The 23,666-nt window shown below is 35.1% G+C and overlaps 1 protein-coding gene across 1 annotated transcript in view; it reads right to left on the bottom strand.

Annotated features, from left to right (window-relative positions):
• Nucleotides 1-13,907, bottom strand: part of LOC150096630 (meckelin) — a 575,505-nt gene extending 561,598 nt beyond the window's left edge. Inside the window, exon 1 of the mRNA XM_090408005.1 lies at nucleotides 13,683-13,907. Coding sequence (XP_090264131.1) covers nucleotides 13,683-13,902 — 220 coding nt within the window. The 5' untranslated portion in view covers nucleotides 13,903-13,907. The remainder of the gene's footprint in view (nucleotides 1-13,682) is intronic.
• Nucleotides 13,908-23,666: the final 9,759 nt, after the last annotated feature.

Raw genomic sequence — 23,666 nt, 5'->3', positions numbered from 1 at the left:
CACATTCTCACATCAGTAAATGGGCTGACATGCCATTCAGCTACTGTTTCCACTGCTATCTTCACATTCATATTTCTCAATATGCTGAACACTTACTCTTCATTTTCCACAATTCTGACATGCATCTGTCACATCAGCAACTGCAGAATCTTCACCTGGATGAAACACTTTTGCAAAATGATCACTCAGCAACTCAACTATTTCTTTTGCCTCCATCCTACCATGAACACTGATTAAAGTCATCTTACTATAGTCATTTTTTCTCTTACTTGCTACATAACAAAAAACTTTTGTATTTACTTTAGCCTGCTTAAATAATTTTCTCTAATAATCTCTTTTGGCCTTTCTTACCATGCTAGTCATTGCTCTTGCTTGAACTTTGTACTGCTTGTGAATATGCTGATTATCTTTTTCTTTATATTCCCTCCACAGTGTTTTCTTTTTTTTTTTTTTTAACAGTTCTTACTTTATATCCACTTAATTCCTACCGTCCTGAACAATGGTATGCAGTCTGATACTCCTCTCAAACAATCTCTGACCATTTCGCATGCACTATTGACATTCTTTCTTTGTCGCTTCTCAAGCCATGGCACTCCTCCAAAATGACTCCTAAGTCTGTCATAATTATCAGCTTTATAGTTCAATATAAACCATTTCTTGAGAGAGAATTCCACATTTGGCAACCCTTTCCAGAACAAGACTGCATGGTCACTCTCCCCAATTGGAAGCAGAGTGTCTGTGTCTACCTTGGTTACAGATATATCTTCTGATGCTGTTATCAGATACAAAACTCAAACTCTTTGTTCCCTCTATGTTGTTGTTTCATGTAATTATCCCTTAGCAACTGTATAAATTCCACTTCCATCTTTCCATGTCCCTCTTTCCTTCCTCCAATCAAGTCAACATAATTAGAGTCTCCCATAATAATTGTTCGGCCTACACTCAATGTGCTAATCTGTCGATACATGGCATCTACATCTTCCTGTGGATCCCCCCCCCCCAATCTATAGCAGCACCTAACAATATATTTTGTCATATTGTCATGCTTTTGCTATCTGGCCCCCATGGCCACCAGACATTAGACACTTTCCTCAGCCACCTAAACAAACAATATAAACGCATACAGTTCACAATTGAGATTGAAAAACAGAACACACTTCCGTTTCTAGATACACTTATCACACGTCTTTCTTCTGGCAGTCTTTCCTTCACTATTTACCAGAAACCGACACATACTGGCCAATATATACATAAACTCCTACCACTACCCAACACAAAAACTAGGTGTCATTAATACTCTAAAATATAGGGCTTTGAAGATTTGCTCCAATGAACAAGCACTGAAAGACAAATTTAAAGTTATCAGCAATACTTTTCTAAAAAAAATGGTTACAGCCAAAACACTATTAACAAAATTCTCTACAAGACCTCAATAAAAAAACAAAGATAAACCAGACTACAATAAAATTATAACCATTCCTTACATTAAAGGGACATCAGATAAAATAAACAGAATACTACAGAAATACAACCTCAAAGCCACCTTTAAACTCCTGCAAAATTAAAAAGCTTACTCAACTCATCCAAAGACCCACTCCCTCTGCTGGCCCACCCTGGAGTATACCGTATTTATTGCACCCGTAATCTACCATATATAGTGGAAACAGGACGCACAATTCCTTTCAGACAAAAAGAACATAAATGACACATTAAATATAATAACTATGGTGAAGCTGGCCTTTCTGATCATGTCCTGAACGCTTTACATAGAATTGACTGGAAAAGCATCAGTTGTTTACATCAGACCAAAACATGGTATAAACGTAAATTTAAGGAAACCTGTGAGATTCTTATCAACCACCCCAATCTGAACAATAATGATGGTCTAAAAATCCCAAGCATATGGAAGCCACATATTCTACCCACGGAACCTTTCTCCCTAAGAGTTAACTATAAACAGGACTGTAAATAATCCAGAATCTTAAATCTAATTTAACAATTGTCATGTTAGAAATAGGACATCATTGTTACTGTAAGAAAACTTTCTATATGAAAGAATGTTTCTCTTATGTCATCTTAAATAGAATTTAGCTTTGATATAGTTTCTAAATAATTAACTAATTTTTAATTTTATCTGTATTTTTTTATTTTTACTAGAGGTCATGCCAGTAGAATAACCATTGATCAAATCATTGTTTCGTTAGCATACTGTGGGAAATGTAACTCAGCTTGTCCTTGTATATACTCCAGATGATGACATTAATATGAAGGTCGAAATCGGAAAATTAAAATAGTTATTTATAACACAGTTGTAAAGTCCATAATTTCTAAAATGAATGCTGAATCACCATGTAACACTAAAAGAAAGGATTTATTTTTGCTTCTTTCACAACTGTTTCATATCTTGTCTCAGTGCATATTTCTCTCCTTCCAAATCATTTGTTGTTGTCATAACAATAATTGCTTCCACTTCTCCCTTCTGCTAACCAACAGAGTCACTAACGTCCCTGACTTTCACACCTGGGAAACACATTTTCATCACTCATTCTTTGAAAGTATCTTATCATCAATCTCCATAAAATAGTGTATCCTTGAAAAGCCAAACGACTATTTTTTTTCTGGCGAAGTTAATTAAATTAGGGGGATAAAAAAAATCCCCTGTTCATCGGCATGAAACTCTTAGATTGTAGTTTTCGATCTTAGAGTTTTGCATACTGGCTGTAAAATAATAAGGGATTTTTATCCCCTTAATTTAATAGTGTATCCTTATTTGCAGTCTCTCATGCTTTCATACTTTCCTAATTCACATTTTCTTTCATTCTCCCACCTGGCATACCACACGACACAATTGTTTCTCAAGTTGCTCTCATTCTGCCCTATGAAGGATGCAATGTAAATGCACTAATTCATTCCTTACTTCATCAGTCACTTCTTTCATGCTCTCATTCTGAGCACTATTATTCACTACTTCTACATTCGCCAGACCACGTTCACCATCATTCCTTACGTTGTTAACATTTGTCAATTCATTATCTATGCAACTCATATTTTTTGCAATCTGGTCCCATCAATACAGTAAGCAGCCTGTGCTCTATTCTTCTTAAAGCATTATAAATACTAATAATAACCTCTCTATTCTGTTTGTGAATGTGTTTAACATCAAAATAATCTGACGAGTGTTTCACTACTTTTGCAATATTCCCTCTAAAATTCAACTCGCTCTCCATAATAACCCCCAAATACCAGACTTCACAATTTCTTTCAATCCAGTCCCATCAATATAGTAAACAGCCTGCATTCTCATCTTCCTAAAGTTTGTTACCTTACACCCACATTAAGCAGTGATTATCTTTTGTCCATACTATCAGTCTATTTAAGTCATCCTGCAGTATCTCTAAGTCACCTTCACTGACTTATGCTCTATTCAGTTTTGCATCATCAGCAAAAAAAAAAGCTAGATATTTCTGTTTAAATCATTTCCTATATCATTTATGTACAAGTTAAATAACAGTGACTGAAATACAGAGCACTGTTGTATATCACTAGCTATTCTTCTTTTTCTGTATTCAGTTTCTCCACAGACTGCTCTTTAATGCTGGCCGAGTGGTTAGCGTATCCACTCCCCAGCCAAAAGGCTGCGGGTTCAGGCCCTGCACAAGTGGAATGGGTGAATGCCGCAGGAGGAAAAGTAAAATGGTGGAAAACTTACAGAGTTTATGTTACAATTATACTGGAGGCAGAGAAAATTAAAAATAAAAAAAAATTAAATTGAATATATCATATATTTAAAAAATATTAAATTTATATATACATATTTATAAAGATAATTATATTTTATTCTAATTATATAAGCTCAAAACAATTATTTTTATCTTGATAATCCCTGGGACCAGTACTGTCGACAGGGTGTAGCATAGAGGCAGCCTGCCTTACGGCGCTGCTTAATAAGGGCGTTTGTTCAGCCATATTACGGCAACAAGATATTTTACAAAAATACAGCGTTTAGTTTATCAAATAAAAAAGCGCCATTTCCCATTGACAGTTAAATATGTGCTTATTATATTTTATTAATAAAAAATTATAGTCATACATACTAAAGTGAAACATTTTAGAATCCACTTATTAGATGTTTAAGGAAACAACCCATAAAGTATCATATGATGTGAATTTCATAAACTTTATAGTCTATATATATATATATATTAAATTATATTATGCATGAATTCTCCTACTCAAATTGCGAGTCACTATCGCCCCGACTTTCACGTTGGAGCAATAACTTGCTCCGTGCAGTAAACAACACGTCCTCCCCAACAGCAACTATACTGCAGAAACACAAAAAACAATTAGTTTCATCATGTCACTGAATAAGGTTCACAGACATTTGCAGACTGTGTAATATATTTCTCAACAAATAGTGCAATTAGAGACAACTGGAAATACAAACACTAACTAATGAATCACATCTCCCCTCCAACAGAAACTGCTGTATAGACTCGAGCAAAATCACATGTTGCCAGTGCAACATATGGTTTTGCTTGACACTACCCTGTCATGAATGTGTTAAAACTAAGAAATATATAGTGAATGTATTTCAGATATTATGGAAATCAGTTTAAGAGAATTAGCATTTCCATTCAATTGTCAGCTTGCTTTTTGTTTGGGTCGTGCGATTTTTTATTAATACCGCTCATATGCACTTCTTAATAGCTGCTCTTTCTCTACTGGCCTACAATCGTGCACATCTTTAACTTCTCATTAATAATTTGTCAAGGATTGTTCATTACGTATCTCAAGTCTTAAATTACTGGTAATTTTTGCTTTACATAATGGGAAAGAAGATGACTCTATTTGGGTAGATAACTTTGACATTGCACACAAGGAAACCGCTCTTGAGGACAGAAGAAGTGATGGAGGATAGAAGCTTCTTGGTAAGTCATACCCATTTTCAGTTTTTTTTTCCTGAAAACTTTAGTTTCCGAAAATCCCCACTCGCACCACGATTTTTTAGCTTTAATTTTGGGAAAAGAGTGCGAGTTATATTTGAGTAAATACAGGGTGTTCGGGATAAATTTGACATATTTATAATTAATCATATTTTTCCGTAAGTTACATGTATTAACACACACTTCTCTTCATTTAAAAGGTTGGACCCTTCTTCATTCATATACAAGATGTCAGAAAGGATGGATAGCTGGAACCCACCTGAATCATGGAAGAGAATAACTTGTATCATGATGATTCGTGCCGGCCATCAAAATAAGGATATTTCGACTGCTGCCCAATGCTCCCTGAATACAGTAAAAACAATCAGGCATGAACTAGAGACTTGCAATGGTGACTACGAGGATGTAGCAAGAAGAAAGATCCCTAGTAGACGATCTGATTGCATTCGTACAGCAGAATTCCTCGCAAATCTGCAGGAACAGGTGTTGAAGATCCCTGGCATTGGAATTCGGGCTTTGTCACGTGAAATGAATGTTGCAGCCTCTACTATGAAGCTTGCACTCAATGAAGACCTCCGCTACTACTCATACAAGCGCCGCAAAGGTCAGCTGCTTACAGAAAAGGCCCGTGAAAAACGTTTGATAAAAGCGAAGAAACTTCTAAGCAAAGTGAAACATCCTGCGGAACCACAAACAATCTGGTTCTTTTCCGATGAGAAAAACTTTTGCCAGGATCAAAAACACAACATGCAGAATAACAGATGGCTTGCATACAGTACAAAGGACATTCCTCGTGTAATGCAGACTAAATTTCCCCAAACTGTGATGGTTTTCGGATGTGTATCCTCTGAAGGCAATGTGATGCCTCCGCATTTTTTCCAAGAGGGCCTCAGGTTGACTTCAGATGGCTACGTGGAGTTGCTAAACACTGTAGTCAAGCCCTGGATAACAAGGGTAGCCAATGGTAGGCCGTATGTATGGCAGCAGGATTCGGCCCCTTGCCACACCTCTGGGAAAAGTCAAAAATGGTTGTCTGAAAATTTCTACGACTTCACCAGTCCAAATGTTTGGCCTCCAAACTCCCCAGACCTTAACCCCATGGATTATTTTGTATGGGGCGCAGTTGAAAAAGACACCAATCGCACTTCCAGTAATACAAAAGCCCAGTTAATGGATAAAATTAAAACAGTTTTTGCGGCCCTTCCCAGGGAGACTGTAGCATCAGCTTGTTCGAGGTTCCGAAGCAGGATTGAAGCTGTGATCGATGCTAATGGTGGTTATTTTGAGTAAATCTTGTTGATAGTATTGTAATTAACTCTGCCTGTAATGTTTTTTGTCAATTCATTAAATTTAATAGATACAAAGAAGATTTTCTTTTTCCTTACGAAACTGTCAAATTTATCCCGAACACCCTGTACAGTATTTTTTTTAGCTTTCAAATTCTTAAGTATGGATCATTGGTTAAAAACTGGATTTACAAAACGCACAAAAGAGAGCAATATAACAGATATATAGAAATAAGCAATTTCACTCCTCTTATAGATGATAAATTATTTATATTAAGTAAAAATGTATAGTATCTTTTTAAATTTTGTTCTATTAAAAATAAATCTTTTTTTTTTGTTTAAATGTACATCTAAATTCAAATAAAACAGACATTTACAATGAAATATATTTTTATTTATTTATTACTATTATTATTATTTTGATAAGGTACTTGGTAATGATGAAAATTAAAGAAGGGGTACACGGATATATCTGAAGTTTCAGAAACACTGATCTATCCAAATATTTATTCTGAAACATAGGTGTATATTATGCTGTTCGTTTTCTTAAATTCTGCTTCGAATTTGGATAGATGAAATAGCACGATATGCACTTCTTACATTTTTTTCAGCATCATTTCAATTTTGAATGTGAAACATATTGAGTATATCGTGTATTCTGTGTTTAAGTGACTTTTGACAATTTTTTGAATTTGTTTTTAATTGTGGACTTATTTTTGGAATTTTGATAGACAAATAAAATTTTAAAGATAATAGTTTATAAATTATAAACATATTATTCAGAGGTGCATTTTGCTAAAATGACAAAATCGCTCGTTAGGTAGCGTACTTTACGTCTTACATTGCCCTCAATAATTATAGTTTACCTTTAATTATTAAAATTTCAAATTATTGTATAAATTAATTATTTATAGTAAAAATCTGTAGAAGGCAACTGTTTTAAATTTTTTAAATTTCAATTTTTTTAAAAAATAAGATTTAATTGTTTTAAAACTCTGAAAAATAATAAATTAACTCAAAATTAATAATTAATAGAAAAAGAATAATTTATCAATACGAAATTTATTGTCATTTAGATCAGTAATTTGAAAGAGAAAAAGTTATCGAGAGCTGCTTTTCTCAAAAGGAAAAGAGAAAACGAAGAGCAAGTAAAGAAAGCAACAAGCGATATAAGGAGATTTGGAATTTGTGTGAGCAAGGGAGTGAGGAGCAGGTTTTTGGCATGGAGAGTGGTGAGTGATTGGAATGCATTGCCTGAGAGTGTGGTGAGCACAGAGACAGTAAATATATTTAAGGCGCAGTATGATAAACTGTGTGTATAATAGTGGACCTCCCATAATGAGTCTTTGACTCCATGGAGGTTTTTATAATAATAATCATTATTATTATTATAAATTGTTCACATATCTGCAAAACTTTCTTGCCAGTTCGCTATCCCTGTATTAATGTGTATTATATTATTAGCTTGCTAAATGAATTTTGTTACCTCGTATTTATGAAGGTAAGTTTGTAGTTAAATATGTGATTTATCTTAGTAATGATTTTTTAAATAAATTATTCATTTCATTTTCTTTGTAGCTATAGCCGTGTTGTTTTTAGCATTTTTTTGCATTTTTTTTTTATTATTTTACGAACACTTGCATATATTTGAAATTGTGCCCATCGACTACTATACGGAGTTTTAGGTTAATATTAAACAAGGTAATTTTTAATTTTATTTTGCTAATTTATTTGTTTTCTTAATGCAGTAAAATCAGATAAAAATGATTGTATAAAGGGGTGAGACTTGGCAAATGACGATTCAATTCTAAATTTTTTACTTTGTTTTGGGGCCCATACTTTATGAAAAAAAATAAAGTTTTTTTATGATTTCAGAAACAGACAAAAATGGCAGACCAGAGAAACAAAATGAAAACCCTTTCTGGTCATCAATACAGAAAAAGATGAGCAGAATGAGAAGTTATTCGAGCTCAGCAAGAAAATCAATTGCGGAAGTTTTTGAAATTATCAGAAACAAGAGTCAGTGAAAGTGACATTCCTGGGGAGTCCCCCACTGACAATGAGTCTGAAAATTTGAATTTGTGTTTAGATGATAATCAGGCTCTTGAGAAACATCCAATGGCTTTGACTTCATATACGAATACCTCAACACTAAATTACGAGCCTTTTGACAATCCAGCTTTATGGCCAAACTTGTTCAATTCGATAATCGATATAAAACGCATTTTGAGTAATGGAGAAACCATTAAAAGATCTTGGTTAATTTACTGAAGTTCAAAAAATGTAGTATTTTGTTTCTGCTGCAAATTATTTTCTAATATTCGAACTATGAACTTAATTTCGGAAGGAAATAACGATTAGAAACATATGTCCCAAGTTCTTCAGCGCCGCGAAATATGTCAAGAATATTTTAATAATTTTGAAAAATGGATTGATTTGGAAAAGCATTTAAAAAATGAAACCACAATTGATCAACATCAGCTAAAATTACTCAAAAGAGAAAAAGAACACTGGATGCATGTTTTAAAACACATAATATAGGTTAGTAAATTTCTTGCAAAGGAAAACAGTGTTCAGAGGAAGTTCAGATACTCTATATACAAATAATAATGGAAAATTTTTGAAACTGACTGAATTATTCGCCAAATTTGACAGCATATTACAAAAACATGAAGAACGCATAACAATGAAATTCACGTTCATTATTTAGGAAAATGTATACAAAATGAAATCATTAATATATTGAGTAATGAAATTTTAAAAAAAATTGTATCTAAAATAATGAATGCTAAGTATTTTTCAATAATTGTTGATTGCACCACTGATATTTTGCGGCAGGAGCAAATGTCCTTAATTGTAGGATATGTTTCTATAAAAGAAAAAAATGAAGAAACTCACGATATCATACAAATAGAGGAAAGATTTCTAGATTTTATTAAAATTAATAATACAACAGGAAGTGGTATGGCTGAAGTAATTTTAAAATTATTAGAAGAAAAAAACTTAAATATTCAAAATATTCATGGTCAGGGATATGATAACGGGTCAAATATGAAGGGGAAGAATGCAGGGGTACAAGCACTTTTAAGGAACAAAAATCCTAGAGCATTTTTTATTCAGTGTTGTATGCATTCCTTGAACTTGGTATTGAGCGATGCAGCAAGCTGCAATGTAGATACGGTTTTATTTTTTGACATTATTCAGTCAATCTATGGGAAGTTCTAAACCACATCCAAAATTTTACTTTAAAACCTTTATGCACGAGATGGGAAAGTCGTGTTGAAGCTGTAAAAGCAATACGAAATCAAGTAAAAGAAATACATGAAGCTTTAATTTTCATCAGAGAAGATGACAGCTTAATTGGGCAACAAGGCATTAAAACAAAATTGGAAGCTAGTTCGTTAGCAAAAAAAATTAATTCTTTAAAGTTTATATTTGGCACATTTGTTTGGTATGACATTCTAAGTGAAGTCGATGCATCTAGCAAACAATTACAAAATATCTCTTGCAATATTATGGAAGCCTTGAAATCATTAGATATCACAAAAAAATTCTTGACATCATATAGAAGCAAAAATAATTTTTTGAAAGTTAAACACCAAGCCCATAACTGTGCTCTAAATATTGGGTTAAATGCTGATTTCCAAACTAATGACAGCACACGAACTTGACATGTAAAATGACATTCGATTATGAATGTCCTGACAAATCAATTACTAATTTTGAGCGACAGTTTCAAATTAATTTTTTTAATGTAATTCTTGATTCAGCAATAACATCAATTACTGAAAGATTTGAACAGCTAAATAAATATGAATCAATTTTTGGGTTTCTCTTTAACATTGGTAACTTAAAATTTGATAATGATATAGTAAAAAAAGCTTGTTTCGACTTAGAAATTGTTCCGTCTGATGGTGATCAAAAAGATATTTCAGCAATAGATTTATTAGATGAATTAAAAATATTGTCTTAGAGGATATCAAATAATTATTCTCCCAAAGAAGCATTAAATTATATCTGTGCAAATAACTGCATAAGTCTTTTTCCTAATGTGTACACATCACTAAGAACTCTTTTAACAATCCTAACTTCAGTTGCAAGTGCAGAGCACAGTTTTTCTAAATTAAGACTTATTAAAAATTATTTGAGGTCCACAATGTCCCAAAAGAGATTAGATGGTTTAGCCGCTTTATCTATTGAAAGTGACATAGCTGAGGCAATAGATCTAGAAGTAGCAAAGTCTATTGCCGAAATTAAGGTTAGAAAGGTTTCTTTTTTTTTAAATAATTAAAATTGTTAATTCTTAATGTAGATTTTTTCATATTTGTTTTGTCATATTTTATGTACTCATTATATAATAAACACAAAAATATTTTATTTATTCACTATACAATTTTGACCAAAGGGCAGAAAAAAAAATCTTGCCCACACTCAAAAATTTGCTCAGGCCAGTGCTGTGAGGGTTAGAATCCTGACCTGGGCATGGATGTTTGTGATTGTCTGTGGAAATATTGGTGGTTCGGCGATAGATGGCATTGGTGTAGCTGAGGTCAGTTGGTGGAGACAGGGTTGTAGAGCATATGCCCTCCCTCAACGAGTCTTTGAACTCCCTGGAGGTGACAAATAATAATAATAATAATATCTGAGACCATCAGCTGCTTTCTTATCCATATTACCAGCTTCATATTCGACACATTTGCTCCAATTTAATTATTTGGTGTAGTATCCTACTGAATGCCTTTACCAAGTCCAGCAGTATCGGTGTGTAGCAATGTCCAACTAACTGTCACTTTATTATAAAAAGTGAGCAAATTACTTATGCAACACCAACCCTCCACAAAACTATGCTACCCTCCCTGCTCCCTCCCACATACACAGATATAGAGTATCATATTCAGGTTCATCCATTCCTAATGCTTTCCCACTTCTCCAATATCTAACACCACTCCATAGATATGGACTGGTTCGTAATCTGTTAGCTCTGTCTTGGAGTCTCCTTTATGCTATGGAAATATTTTGCCTTCTTTTCATTCCATTGGTATCTCCCAGAGTTAAACTTAAACAACTTAGTCAGAAGGACTGCTAATTCCCTTGCACATTATCATAATATGTGGATTGATATCCTATGACCATATTTGCATTATGGTTCAGCAATATCCTAAGTACCTCCAATTCAGTCTCACATCTGGAAATTTTGTATTCACACATCAGTCAATGTCACATCAAGCACTGCAATATCTTCACCTAGATTATACACCCTCACACCCACCCCCAGTTGATGTAATTGTTTATGCAAGTATCTTCCAGTGTGTGTGTGTTTTTTTTTATAAACAGAAAAAGAAAGCCAACATAGTGGAAGATACTTGCATAAACAATCACACATCATTCAGCCAAACAGTACAAAATCCTCAAAATGCTAACTTATAGAGCCATCGTTAAAGATACCAAGCAATTTTATAAACTTGGTTTTAATCCTTTTTCCCAAGTATGCAAACAAGTAGATAAGTCAAGTTTGCGTCTGAAGTATTTTCAAGTCTAGGGCAACTCATGGTAAAGGTGGAGTAAGCTCTGATCACTTTCCTTAGTATCTCCCATAATGCAAAGCACATCTCTTATAGAGCCATCATTATCTGTTCAAATGATGCTGATCTCGCCTCAGATCTCAGCCATCTTTTGCCCCACTTTTTTTGACCAATGGTTACAGCTCCTACAAAACAGATAAAACACTACATGCCCCTTACCTGCTTCCTCCCTCAAACACACAAGACCAAAATACCATTATTCTTATTCCAATATTATTTGGAGTACATCTGAAAAGAAGATATCTGAAGTACTACAGAAATATGACCTTCGCATTGTAATATAATAAATGTTGATAATAATAATAATTATTATTATCAACATTTATGGAAGGGCTGTTGTTAATAAACATGAAGAGCTATTGTTAATAATAATTATTATTATCAACAACAGCCCTTAATGGAGTCAAGAGACTCATCATGGGAGATCCCATTCTCACATGCAAAGCTCATCAGACCTTGACTTAAATGCATTCACTGTCCCTGCACTCACACACTCTCAGGCAGTGTATTCCAATCACCCACCACTCTCCATGCAAAACATCTACGCCTCACCCCATTGCTCACACCACTTTACATAACTTCCAGGGATGACCTCTTGTTCTCTCCCTGTCTCCAGGTAGTATTCTATGAAAAATTTCATCCATGCTAATCTGTAATTATCCCTTATCAACTTACATCTCGATCATGTCTCCCATCTACCTTCTATCTACTAGGCTCTGTAATTTGCATTCTCTCGGTCTGTCCTCATATTCCACATTCCAGAGACCAGAAACCAACTTAATCAATCGTCTGAACTCTCTCCAACATCTCATCATCCTTTTGAAAACCTGATAACCAAATCTGTTCATAGTAATCCATATGCAGCCTGATCAAAGCCTTGTACAGTGGAATCAAAACATGCTTACTTCTATAAATCAGTGTTCTCCACATCTTCCGATAATACATTGTGTTGTCTTCACAATTTTAACAAAATATCCATGAAATTTTAAGTCCTTATCCACCATCACCCCCATCTTTCATCTCCTCCACCTCCTCTAAAATATCCTATACTCTACATCCCATCTTGGGTTCCCATATTTTAAAACTTTACACTTTGAAACACTAAGCTGACATTCCCACACAATCGCCCATTCAGACAGTCTATTTAGGTGACATAGCTGAGGCATGATTGATATATTCAAATTACTGAAGGATTTTTACAAGATTAATTCAGAGGAAATTTTTCAGAACAGGTCTGGTGATGGGAGAACTAGGGGCCATCCATAGAAACTGAGGAAGAGTGTAGTCAGCAAGAGTGTTAGAAGAACTAGGTTTTTTACTTGGAGAGTGGTGAATGAGTGGAATAAGCTGCCAGAGGTAAATGAGGCCAAAGCAAAGTATGATAGATACTGTGCAAATGCCAAATAGCTGTTCTTGATATAATGTTTAGGGAGTCCCTCAATTAGTCTAAGGACTCCTTGGAGTTGCCCGTAATAATAATAATTTTGCATCATCAGCAAAAAAAAAAAAAAAAAAAAACTTGAAAGTAATATTTCCTCTTTCTCCATATTTCAAACATTGGATGTCATCTGTATCCAGATATGGCTCTTATTTATACTAAAAATTTGCGGGTGAAAACTCAATCATATATAAAAACACGTTTTGGTATTAGTGCGAAGCAGAAAAATCCTTGGAATTCTGTACTAATACCAAAGCTAAGTAAGGATGTCTACAAAAACCATACAATAATTGTTGCAAAACCGATTGCCAGGAAGTAAGAATACAAGAAAAGCAGATATATACTCCATCTTATTAACTTACATATTGGAAAAAACAAAATCGAACCATATAAGATCTATTCGTAACGAGTAATAGCCGGTTGAACTTACCATTAAATGCCTTCATTTGATAAGTTTCTTGTTCGGTGTCCAAATGCGAATTTTGAAAACCGCAATGTCTACAGAGAAGAGATGCAGAATCAAAGAATTCATTGTCTTTACAGCCATCGGGATTATATATTGGCAGTGGATAGCTAGCAAAACAAAACTTGGGGATTGAAAACAAGCAGAATACAGTAATCAATGATAACAGCGTCGACATAACTAACATCAAGATCCCGCCATAACTGACGCAGAAAACCTGAGCGCCACCAAAATACATAATTTGATCGATCGAATCAGCTGAGAAGTAAACAAAAACACGTGTTTTTAGTCGTATCATGTTATCTGCATGATCTCCTAAAGAGACGTTTATATCACTATTCTTCAAATAGAAAAAGTCGTGAATTATGTTAAATTTTACACTTCATAGTCATAAAAATAATTACTTTTTTTAAATTATTATTTTTGTCAAGTGAAAGGTATCGTAGCATTATACACCATAATATATACGAAGGGAACAAATTAATCCGAACACTCGCATTTTAAGGAAAATTTTTAATTTTGCAAGAAAATAAGAACAAAAATTAAACTCCAACTTTTGGTCGATTGGTAGACCTCTGCTACTAATATGGCTCAGCAAAAACTTAATTAATCAGAGCCTGGGTAGTTCAGTGGAAGTGGTGTTTACACTTTTACACTCATCAGCGCTAAACCTCCCAAAGAAAGAGTGTCACGAGTACGATTATAGTCGCCGACTAGAGGAACTTTTTCGATAACGTCGAACGGTTCCCGAGTTACTCGATCTCTAATACGGGCAAGCGAGATTTTTCCTCCCTGAAACCTCAGGTCTTTCGTCAAGTAAACTGAATAAAATCGACTGTAGAACCCACACTATTTTCAGACATTAAAAACATTGTGTTAGGGTTAGGAACTACGAGAAAGGCAGCACTACATGCCGCTTAATTAGTGATAGCCTTGGGCCAATCGTCTCTGATTGGCTACCAGTGGAGATTGAACGGCCCACTCAGTCTCCAAACATTAAAACTGCCTCGCCTACTCTTTATAGGAGAATACAAGCTGTTAGCTGATCTTTTTTTACCTATTAATTTACATGTGCTTCTCTTTCCTAATACGCTCGTTAATCGCTTAGATATAAACTCTACCAAATCAGAACGCACTTTTCTTATTTCTGCATCTCGAAACCATAATTTTATAATCAATTGTATTAAGTTATCCATTGTATCACAATTTAATTTTGCAAGTCTGTTTTTCACTATGGCGGACAAATTTTCTATAAGGTTGATGTGAGGAGACTTACCTGGCCACTGAAGCAATGGGATGCTGTAATTTTTGAGGAATTCTTTCACTTTTTTTTTGAACTGTAGAACACAGCGAAATCCTATTGGAAAATGAATTCTCTGTCTTTCTGGGTCTGTGCGACCAATTTTTTCTACAATATTTTAATGTAGAAAAGATTGGTCACAACCCAGAATATCTTTTTAACTGGATGTTTAGAAGCTTGTTGAAGGTCTTTATATATATAAAGACCTTCAACAAGCTTCCCCTGGGTTGGCGAATAAGGGAGCCCACCATGTGTGTGTGTGTACATGCGCGTGCGTGTGTGTATATGTATATATATATATATATATATATGGTGGGGTGGTCCGAATATACTGAATAAGGACTCGTGGACCAACAGGGCCATAAGGGGCAATCATCTTGATTGTAAGGGAAGCGGCACTCCCATGGACCCCTAGCTGGATCTATCCTCTCCTTCTTCTACTTTGAGGAAGGCCCACTTACTTTAATCTTTCCTATAAGGCCTTATCAGCCAACTCTTCTTACTTTATGACCCTTGTGCTATTAGAGTACTCGAGGGCCACGGGGTCTTTTCATTTCTGGCCTTACAACTAGTAACTCTCTATAAACCTTACTATATTTCTTTTATAATCTACCCTTTCCCCTTCAATATACCCTATTCCTCCTATGGGTTTAAATTCGGAAGAAGGCGAGTTCAAAAGCCTTAAGGTAGCAGCCCTACCACTGAACTATTCCATCGTCAGGTTAGTCCCCTGACATGGAGAACATAACCATACCTGTAAGCTGACAGAAAAAGATAATCGGATTGAATCTATGGGAAATGACCCTGGAATGGAAAAGGGAAAACGAAAATAATATACACATAGCAAACTGGAATGTAAGAGGAATAGCATATAAAGAAATAGAATTAGACCAGTTATTAAATGAAAGAAATTTTAAAATAGCAGTAATCACTGAAACAAAAAAGAAATTAAAAGGAACTATGAGAACTGAAAATTTTAATGTGATATACAGTGGAGTTGACAGAGACCAAAGAGCACAAGCAGGAGTCATGATTTGGATTCAACTTATCTATATCTTCCGAGCTTTTTATTTGTATAGACTTTGAAGTCTGTGACTTTCTCAAGAATATTTTGCCGTCTTTGATCCATAAAAATTGATACTTTTTTCTGTTTTTTCTTTTCTTGCTTGGTTCAAAAGATTCTGATTGAAATTTAAGCGCCTCCGTAGCGCAATTGGAAGAACGACGGTACATTGCGCCCTTCGATTGGAATAGGCCTAAGTTCGATTCTCGTCGCGACGGGAGGAATCTTTATCTGGTCGATTTCAATCGATGGTGAGTTAGCCGATCTCATACGGAGGTAGCAGGGTTTTTTCTCCCGGAAACTCGGGTTTTTCATCCCGCATACATACAAATCGGCCCTTCAGAACACACGCAATTTACAGACAAAAATTACTAGTTGTGGTGGTGTTGGAGGTGGGCGGTAGATGGCGTTGATTCGTAGTAGAGGTAAGGTGTAGAGAGAGTTGAAGATGTCCTCCCGCGATGAGTCTTCAGACTCCTTGGAGGTATCAGGAATAATAATAATAATAATAATAAAAATGTGTTAAATACTCAGATAGAAAGATTGGCGTATTGTCTTGCGATGCATTTAAATCCTTCACTACTGGTTTGTTCAGTCTGCTGGCTTCTATGAGATTGTCTCTTGTAGCCTTGTTTGCCAGACGAACTATGACTAGTGTAGGTCGTGGCAAGCCTTGTTTTTTGTTCTTCCTGGGAACCCGATTTATGGTCTGAATATCATTATACTCTAGGGGAGATGTCAATTGCATGGCCTAACTTTAAATCTATGTCTCTGAGATTTTCTGTGGATTCAGTTTCTGGAAGACCGCTTATGACAAGGTCTTCTTTATGTTGTTTTTGGTTTAAAACTTCGTATTGTAGTTTCAGGGAATTAAATTCTTGACGGAGTTCCGATGTGTCTTTCATCAATTTGTGCTCCCTGTCAGTTAATGCTGGTTTTAATGTCTATTACCGTTTGTAAGACTTCTTCGACTTTTGAATTATTAAATTTAACAAACTCTTCATATTCGCTAATTTTTTTTGTTATTTCTTTATGCTGTTTATCAAATAGTTCTTGGACAAGATCTACCAAGCTGGCTTTTATATTTTCTAAACCTTTTTCTAGTAATAAATTTATGGAACTCAAATTATAAGACTCCCCAGTATTTTTTTGCCTGTTCAGTTCATCGTCTGCTTCTGCCTCCGGCGTAATCAGTTGCGTCGTGGGTGGCGGCGTTTCTTCGTCCTTTCTGCAGTATAGGCATTTCCATTCCTCTCTCTTGGCATTGGATTTGTGTTAGCATGTTGTTTCTGAGAATCCGGAACATGTAAAGTGAAGATTCCTAAGACATTTCCTGCAGGTTATATGACTTCCGCCAGACGATAATTCCTTCAGGCACTTGTTGCACTTCATAGCTCACCTTTCTTCCCTTGGACAACTGTAAAGATGGCGACGTCCTTTGTTCTATGCTCGTTAGTGACGTTGGTGAACTCTGCTCAATTTTCAGCACACTCAAAATTTGGGTTTCACTTGGTCGATTTCGATGAATTACATGTCATTGTCTTCAGTGTGACAAGAAGAGTTACTTTGTGACACTTTTAAATTAACAACAGGAGTTTGAACCACATTGAAGTATAAAAACTGGACTAGCGATACAACCATGCAACCATTTGTATGCCTATGCAACGCCTTCTATCCACAATAATAATAATAATCTTGGATTATTATTATTATAATAATAATAATAATAATAATAATAATAATAATAATAATAATAATAATAATAATAATTTTTTTTTTTTTTTTTTTTTTTTTTAAATATATAATATATAATTTTATTGATTTCTAAAATATTTACAAGAGCCTGTGTAGCTCAGTGGATGTGGCGTTTGCACCCCACCGCGCTAGGCCGCATGAAGGAAGTCTTGGTTTCGAGTCTAGTCGGCGACTAGAGGAAATTTTTTCTAAGCCTTTTTTCGACCGGTTCCCGAGTTAGTCGATCTCTGGCACGGGCAAGCAGGTTTTTCCTCCCGGAAAACTCGGGTTTTTCGTCCTGTAAATTCAAGAAAACCGACCGTAGAACCCACATTATTTCAGACATTAAATATATTGTGTTAGGGTTAGAGACCACGAGATGGCGGCACATTTGAGCCGCCTCTCTTCACTGCGTACCGCTTAATTAGTGATAGCCTTGGGCCATCTGTCTCTGATTGGGTACCAGTGGAGATTGAACTGCCCACTCAGTCTCCAAAAGTTAGATAGGGCTAAATGGCCTCGCCTACTCCCGTATATACGGGAATAAAAAGGCGTTAGCTGATTTTTTTTTTTTTTTTTTTTAAATATTTACACATATACAATGATCATCTTGAGTGACATTCTAACTTATAATGTTTAAAAAATTCAGCACTAAGTGCTGCATATATGATTAATTTTCTACATTGGATTTCAATTAAAAATTTCAATTTTTGCCTCTATATTATGTATTTACAACACATGTTCTTCGAATATTAACAATGAAGATTGTACAGACTCTTCTGTATAATGAATGACTAATATAATAATGTTAATAATAATAATAATAATAATAATGGTATTTTTTTTCACACCGAGAAGATTTTTCATACATAGTATTTACGTATATATACATGAGACATATTTTCTGTACATTACAAAGATTCAGTACAATATGCAGATTTTTTTTTTTTTTAAGTTTGAGAAAGAGTGATTATACATACAAATTTCTTCATTTGCTTATAAGGATTACTTGTAGATGAGTGAGGCAAGTTAATCCCACCTACTTCGAAGTTTGGGTTAACTTTTATGAAGAGAGTGGGATTTAGCCTTCACTATTTGTGTTGTTGATACTGTTTATGTATGGAATGTAGGTATTGGATGCTAGTGATTTGTGATGTGTATATTAGTGCTAATGGTTTCTTAACTTTGTTATAATAATAATAATAATAATAATAATAATAATAATAATAATAATAATAATAATAATAATCAACCGAATCCTACAGCTGAAGAGCCTGCGTAACTCAGTGGATGCAGCGTTTGCACACCACAGCGTTTGACCACACGCAGGAAGACTTCTTTGGTTTGGAATCTAGTCAGCGACTAAAGGAAATTTTTCTGAGGATTTTTTTCGACCGGTTCACGGGTTAGTCGATCTCTGGAATGGGCAAGCGGATTTTTTCTCCTGGAAACTCGGGTTTCCAGTCTTACCAGAACTCTCCAGTCTCTCAGATAGCGTTTGCCTTTTTCTCATCTGAGGACGTTTTAATGAAACGGCCAGCACTTGTCATGCGTGTTTCTGGCTTACTATGTATATAACAGGTCTTTTATTTTCAGTTCTTTCAAATTCAAAAATTGAATGATTCATCTTTTCGGTGTTTTTTTTTTTTTTTTATCACAGGTTTTTGTTTTCTGCACTTAGTTATTGCTATCTTGTGCTCACCACTTTTAATTACATAGTCTTCCCTCTGACCAAGTCTTCTGTCAAGTGTTTACCATCTTTACCTTCAAGACTTTTACACAAGTATGTTAATTAACATCCTACAATTAAAACCTCATTAACGGGACAAAAATCCCGTAAAGTCAAGAAAATCGACCGTAAAACCCACATTTTCTCAGACATAAAATATATTGTGTGAGGTTTAGGGCCCACGAGATGGCGGCATTTGTTGAACAGTCTCTCTTCACTGCATGCCACTTATTTAGTGATAGCCTTGGGTACGCTATCTCTGATTCGGTACCAGTGAAGATTGAACTTCCCACTCGGTCTCCAAAAGTTAGATAGGGCTAAACGGTCTCGCCTACTCCCTATATGGGAATAAAAGGCCTTAGCTGATTTTTTTTTTATCCTATAGCTGTATGTTTTGCTTGCAGCCAGTGGTGCACTCAGGATTTAATCTTGGGGGGGAAGCACTCAAGATTTAATCTTGGAGGGGGAGAGTCGGGAAGACGATTTGAGAATACACACTACGCATTGCATACGACCTATGACTAAGCATCTGCAGTGATCGCCAATACATGATACTCGTGATCTCCTCTGGCCCGGCTCGGGCAAACGAAGTAGCACTTGATCTGCCCGAGCACTACTTCGTTCGCCTTGCGTTCATAGAGGCCGTGATTCCCGAGAGCTATAGGGCATTTGTACCTTATGTGACCGCTAATTCATAAGTGGTATAGAAATAAAAGACGACACAAAATAAACAAAAAACAATGAATTTTAATTAGGAACAGATTTTTAGAAATTTTTCTAAAAATCTGTTCTGCCAGTGGCGCTACCAAGGCAAATACAGGTAACCATTGTTCAACGCGGTACTTATACAACGCGGTCTACAATTTATGGTAACCCCTTGTTCAATGCGGTACTTATACGCGGCTTCGATATAACACTTTCTACAAGTTCTAGTAAACCTTTATCTTTTCATATATTTTTCACCGCGCGACTTAAAAATCAAATTTTATCTTCGTTAAATTTGTGTCTGCCCACATTGCGCATGTAATTATGAGTAGCGAATTTATCTTTTTCTTCCTTCCACGGTATTAGGCTTACTGGCCTGTTCCAGTCTCACACCACTTTTTTAGCTGCCTTCCTCTACTTCTTTTTCCTGTTGATTTATAATTTAGTATTGTTTTTGGTAATGTTTCTGGTGACATTCTATTTACTAGTTCGATCGATTTATTTCTGTAATTTTCTATAGTTTGTAAAATTGGTTGCTGATGAAGTTCTTTTAAAATGCCTGCATTTCTTTTCTTATCTTATCTAGTATAACCTGTTGTTCTTTTTAGATAATTTAATTTCTGCTGATGTTATCCTTTGGTAATCGAATTTATATTAGGGGAAATACCCTTTAGCACGCATTTCTAGTTGCTCGTGTATGCGATATTCTAATGGGAAAAATCTCCAATGATCTGGGTAGATGATTGCACCGAAAAGAAAATTCCTTTGGATCGATTTATTATTAAACAGAAAGCTCTGAAAATTTATAAACAATTAAAAGACTTTGATCAATATTCTTGAGAAGAAAGTTCTCAGCATGGATTTTCTGGCAGAAAGGGTTGGTTCGAAAACTTTAAAAAGCAGTTTTCTTTGCATAATCTTAAAATCCAGGAAGAATCAGCATCAGCAGACGCAGAAGCTGCCCGGAAATACCCAGAACTTTTAAAAATCACTGAAGAAGGTGGTTATAGTGCAGACCAGACGTGGTGGTTATAGTGTTCAATGCGGATGAATCCGGTTATATATTGGAAAGAATGTTAAAACGCACTTTTTTCGAAACATAAAAGATCAGCTACTGGCTTCGAAGTTTCCAAAGGTAGAATTACTCTATTGTTTTGTAGTAAAGCATCAGTTGATTACATGACAAAATCAGTGTTTATAAACGGATCCTCAAATACTCTTGCTATGAAAGGGCTCGACAAGTCCACCCTAACTGTTTATTGTCGCGCTAACAACAACAAAAAAAAAAGACATGGATTAAGCTATCATGTTTGAAAATTGGCTTTTCAAGGTGTTTTGTACCTGTTATAGAAAGTTATACAAAGAAAAAGACTATCGACTTCAAAATTCTACTAATTTTAGGTAACGCACCAGGCCACCAAACAAATTTAAGCCACCCGAATATTAAAATAACTTTTTTTGCCGACTAACACTACTTCATCTATTCGACCACTCGACCAAGGAATCGTAGTAAATTTAAGTCATATTATATTCGTCGAATATTGCAATTAATTTCGAAAAAAATGGAATCTAACCTAAACATGACATATCCTCAAGTGTGGAGAGTTTTCAATATTCAATTGTGTGAAAATTATTTCTCTGTCCATTAAAGAATTATAACCCTCTACACTGAATGCTTGCTGGAAAAAAATATGGCCTGAAGCCGTTCTGAAACACAATTTCGTACCGCTAGTGGATGCCGAGCTAAGTCGTATAATAAATGTCACACACAGTTTTGGTGGAGAGGACTTTTGCGATATGGTTGAAAACGAAATTAGCGAATTAATTGATGGGGAAACATATTTAAATGAGAAGGAACTGGTACACTTAAAAAATGATCGAACCACATGACGTCGTAAGTTCTGCTGAAGATTCTGATTGTGATGAATCCATTAAGGAATTCTGTTGAAAGAAATTAGCAGGATTGGACTGGCAAGAAAGTTCGGAAGATACTTTATGGATAGTCATCCCTCAACGAAGCGCACCGGAAAATTCACTAGACAAAAACAATTGGATATTTGTTTAGCTCCATATTATGAACTTAATAAAAAAATTGCAGCACAGCGGTAAGCAAGGTCTTATTACTGACTTCTTGATAACTAAACCAGCCGAAGTATGCAATGAGAATTATACAAATGATGTCCAAGAGATTTCAAGTGATGACGACGTCCGGCCACTCGTCAATAAAGAACAATCTACAAATTGTTATTTTTGAAGACAATGGCGACGATTAAAATATGCACTTTATTTTGCCTAAAAAAATGCATTATGTGCAATGGAGTTTACGTAAAATTTTTAAAATTTTATACTACGTATTACTTTCATAGTTTATGTTTTCTTAACTTACATGAATTACCTGAATTAAATAAAAAAAAAATATTTTTGTTGGATATGTCATTGTAACCTTACTTTTTCTATGTGATTTGAGCTTTGCATAACGTGATTTATATATCACGGCATTTCAATGGAACCTAACAATCCGCGTTATACGAGGGTTACCTTTATTTTTATTGTTATTATTATTTTTCTCTGCGCTTGGTCGCTCGAAGTTAGACTTAAGTTCAAGTCTAGTCGCGGACTGAAGGAACTCTTTCTAAGCCTTTCTTCGACCGATTCCCGAGTTAGTCGATCTCTGGCACGGGTAATCGGATTATTCCTCCCGGAAACTCGGGTTTTTCATCCCGTAAACTCAAGAAAATCGACCGTCGTACCCACATTATTTCAGACAGTAACATATCTTGTTAGGGTTAGGTACCAAGAGATGGAAGCACTTGTTTGCCAGTCTCTTCATCGGTGGCTGCTATAATTAGTGATAGACATGGGCCACCTATCTCTGATTGGGTACCTGTGGAGATTGAACTGCCCACTCAGTCTTCAAAAGCTAGATAGGGAATAAAGGCCTCGCCCACTCCATATAAGGGAATAAATGACATTAGCTGATTTATTTATTTATCGTGACACCTCCTTGGAGGTGTCATGAGACCTGCGCTAGATTCTCGTTGTGACAACAGGAATCTTTTTATAGGACTTTTTTTTTTCAACTGAACGTGTCAGCCATGGCATTTAAAGGTCGAGATCATGTTAGATCCAAAATAGTCAAATAAAATAAAATAATAGAACAGATGACAAGAGTTTTAATTATTTAGGATGCATAATAACCTATCTAAAAGGTAAAGATATCGATGAAAAAATAAAGAAATTTCAAAAAAAAACAAAAAAAAAATCGTGGAGCAAGGAACAAAAAAAGACGAGAAACTCAACTAAAATTTTATAATGTAATGGCCACTCCCATTCTGTTACATGATTCAGAAACATGGACTGTTAAAATGACAGAAATTAAAAAAACTTAGCTAATACCTTTTATTCCCTTATAGGGAGCAG

This window comes from Typopeltis vanoorti, chromosome 18, assembly GCF_054136105.1.
Source record: "Typopeltis vanoorti isolate ZY-2024b chromosome 18, IOZ_Tvanoo_1.0, whole genome shotgun sequence".
NCBI classification, from domain to species: Eukaryota; Metazoa; Arthropoda; class Arachnida; order Uropygi; family Thelyphonidae; genus Typopeltis; species Typopeltis vanoorti.
The sequence above is the reverse complement of the archived record's forward strand: the minus strand, read 5'-3'. Positions and strand labels throughout refer to the sequence as shown.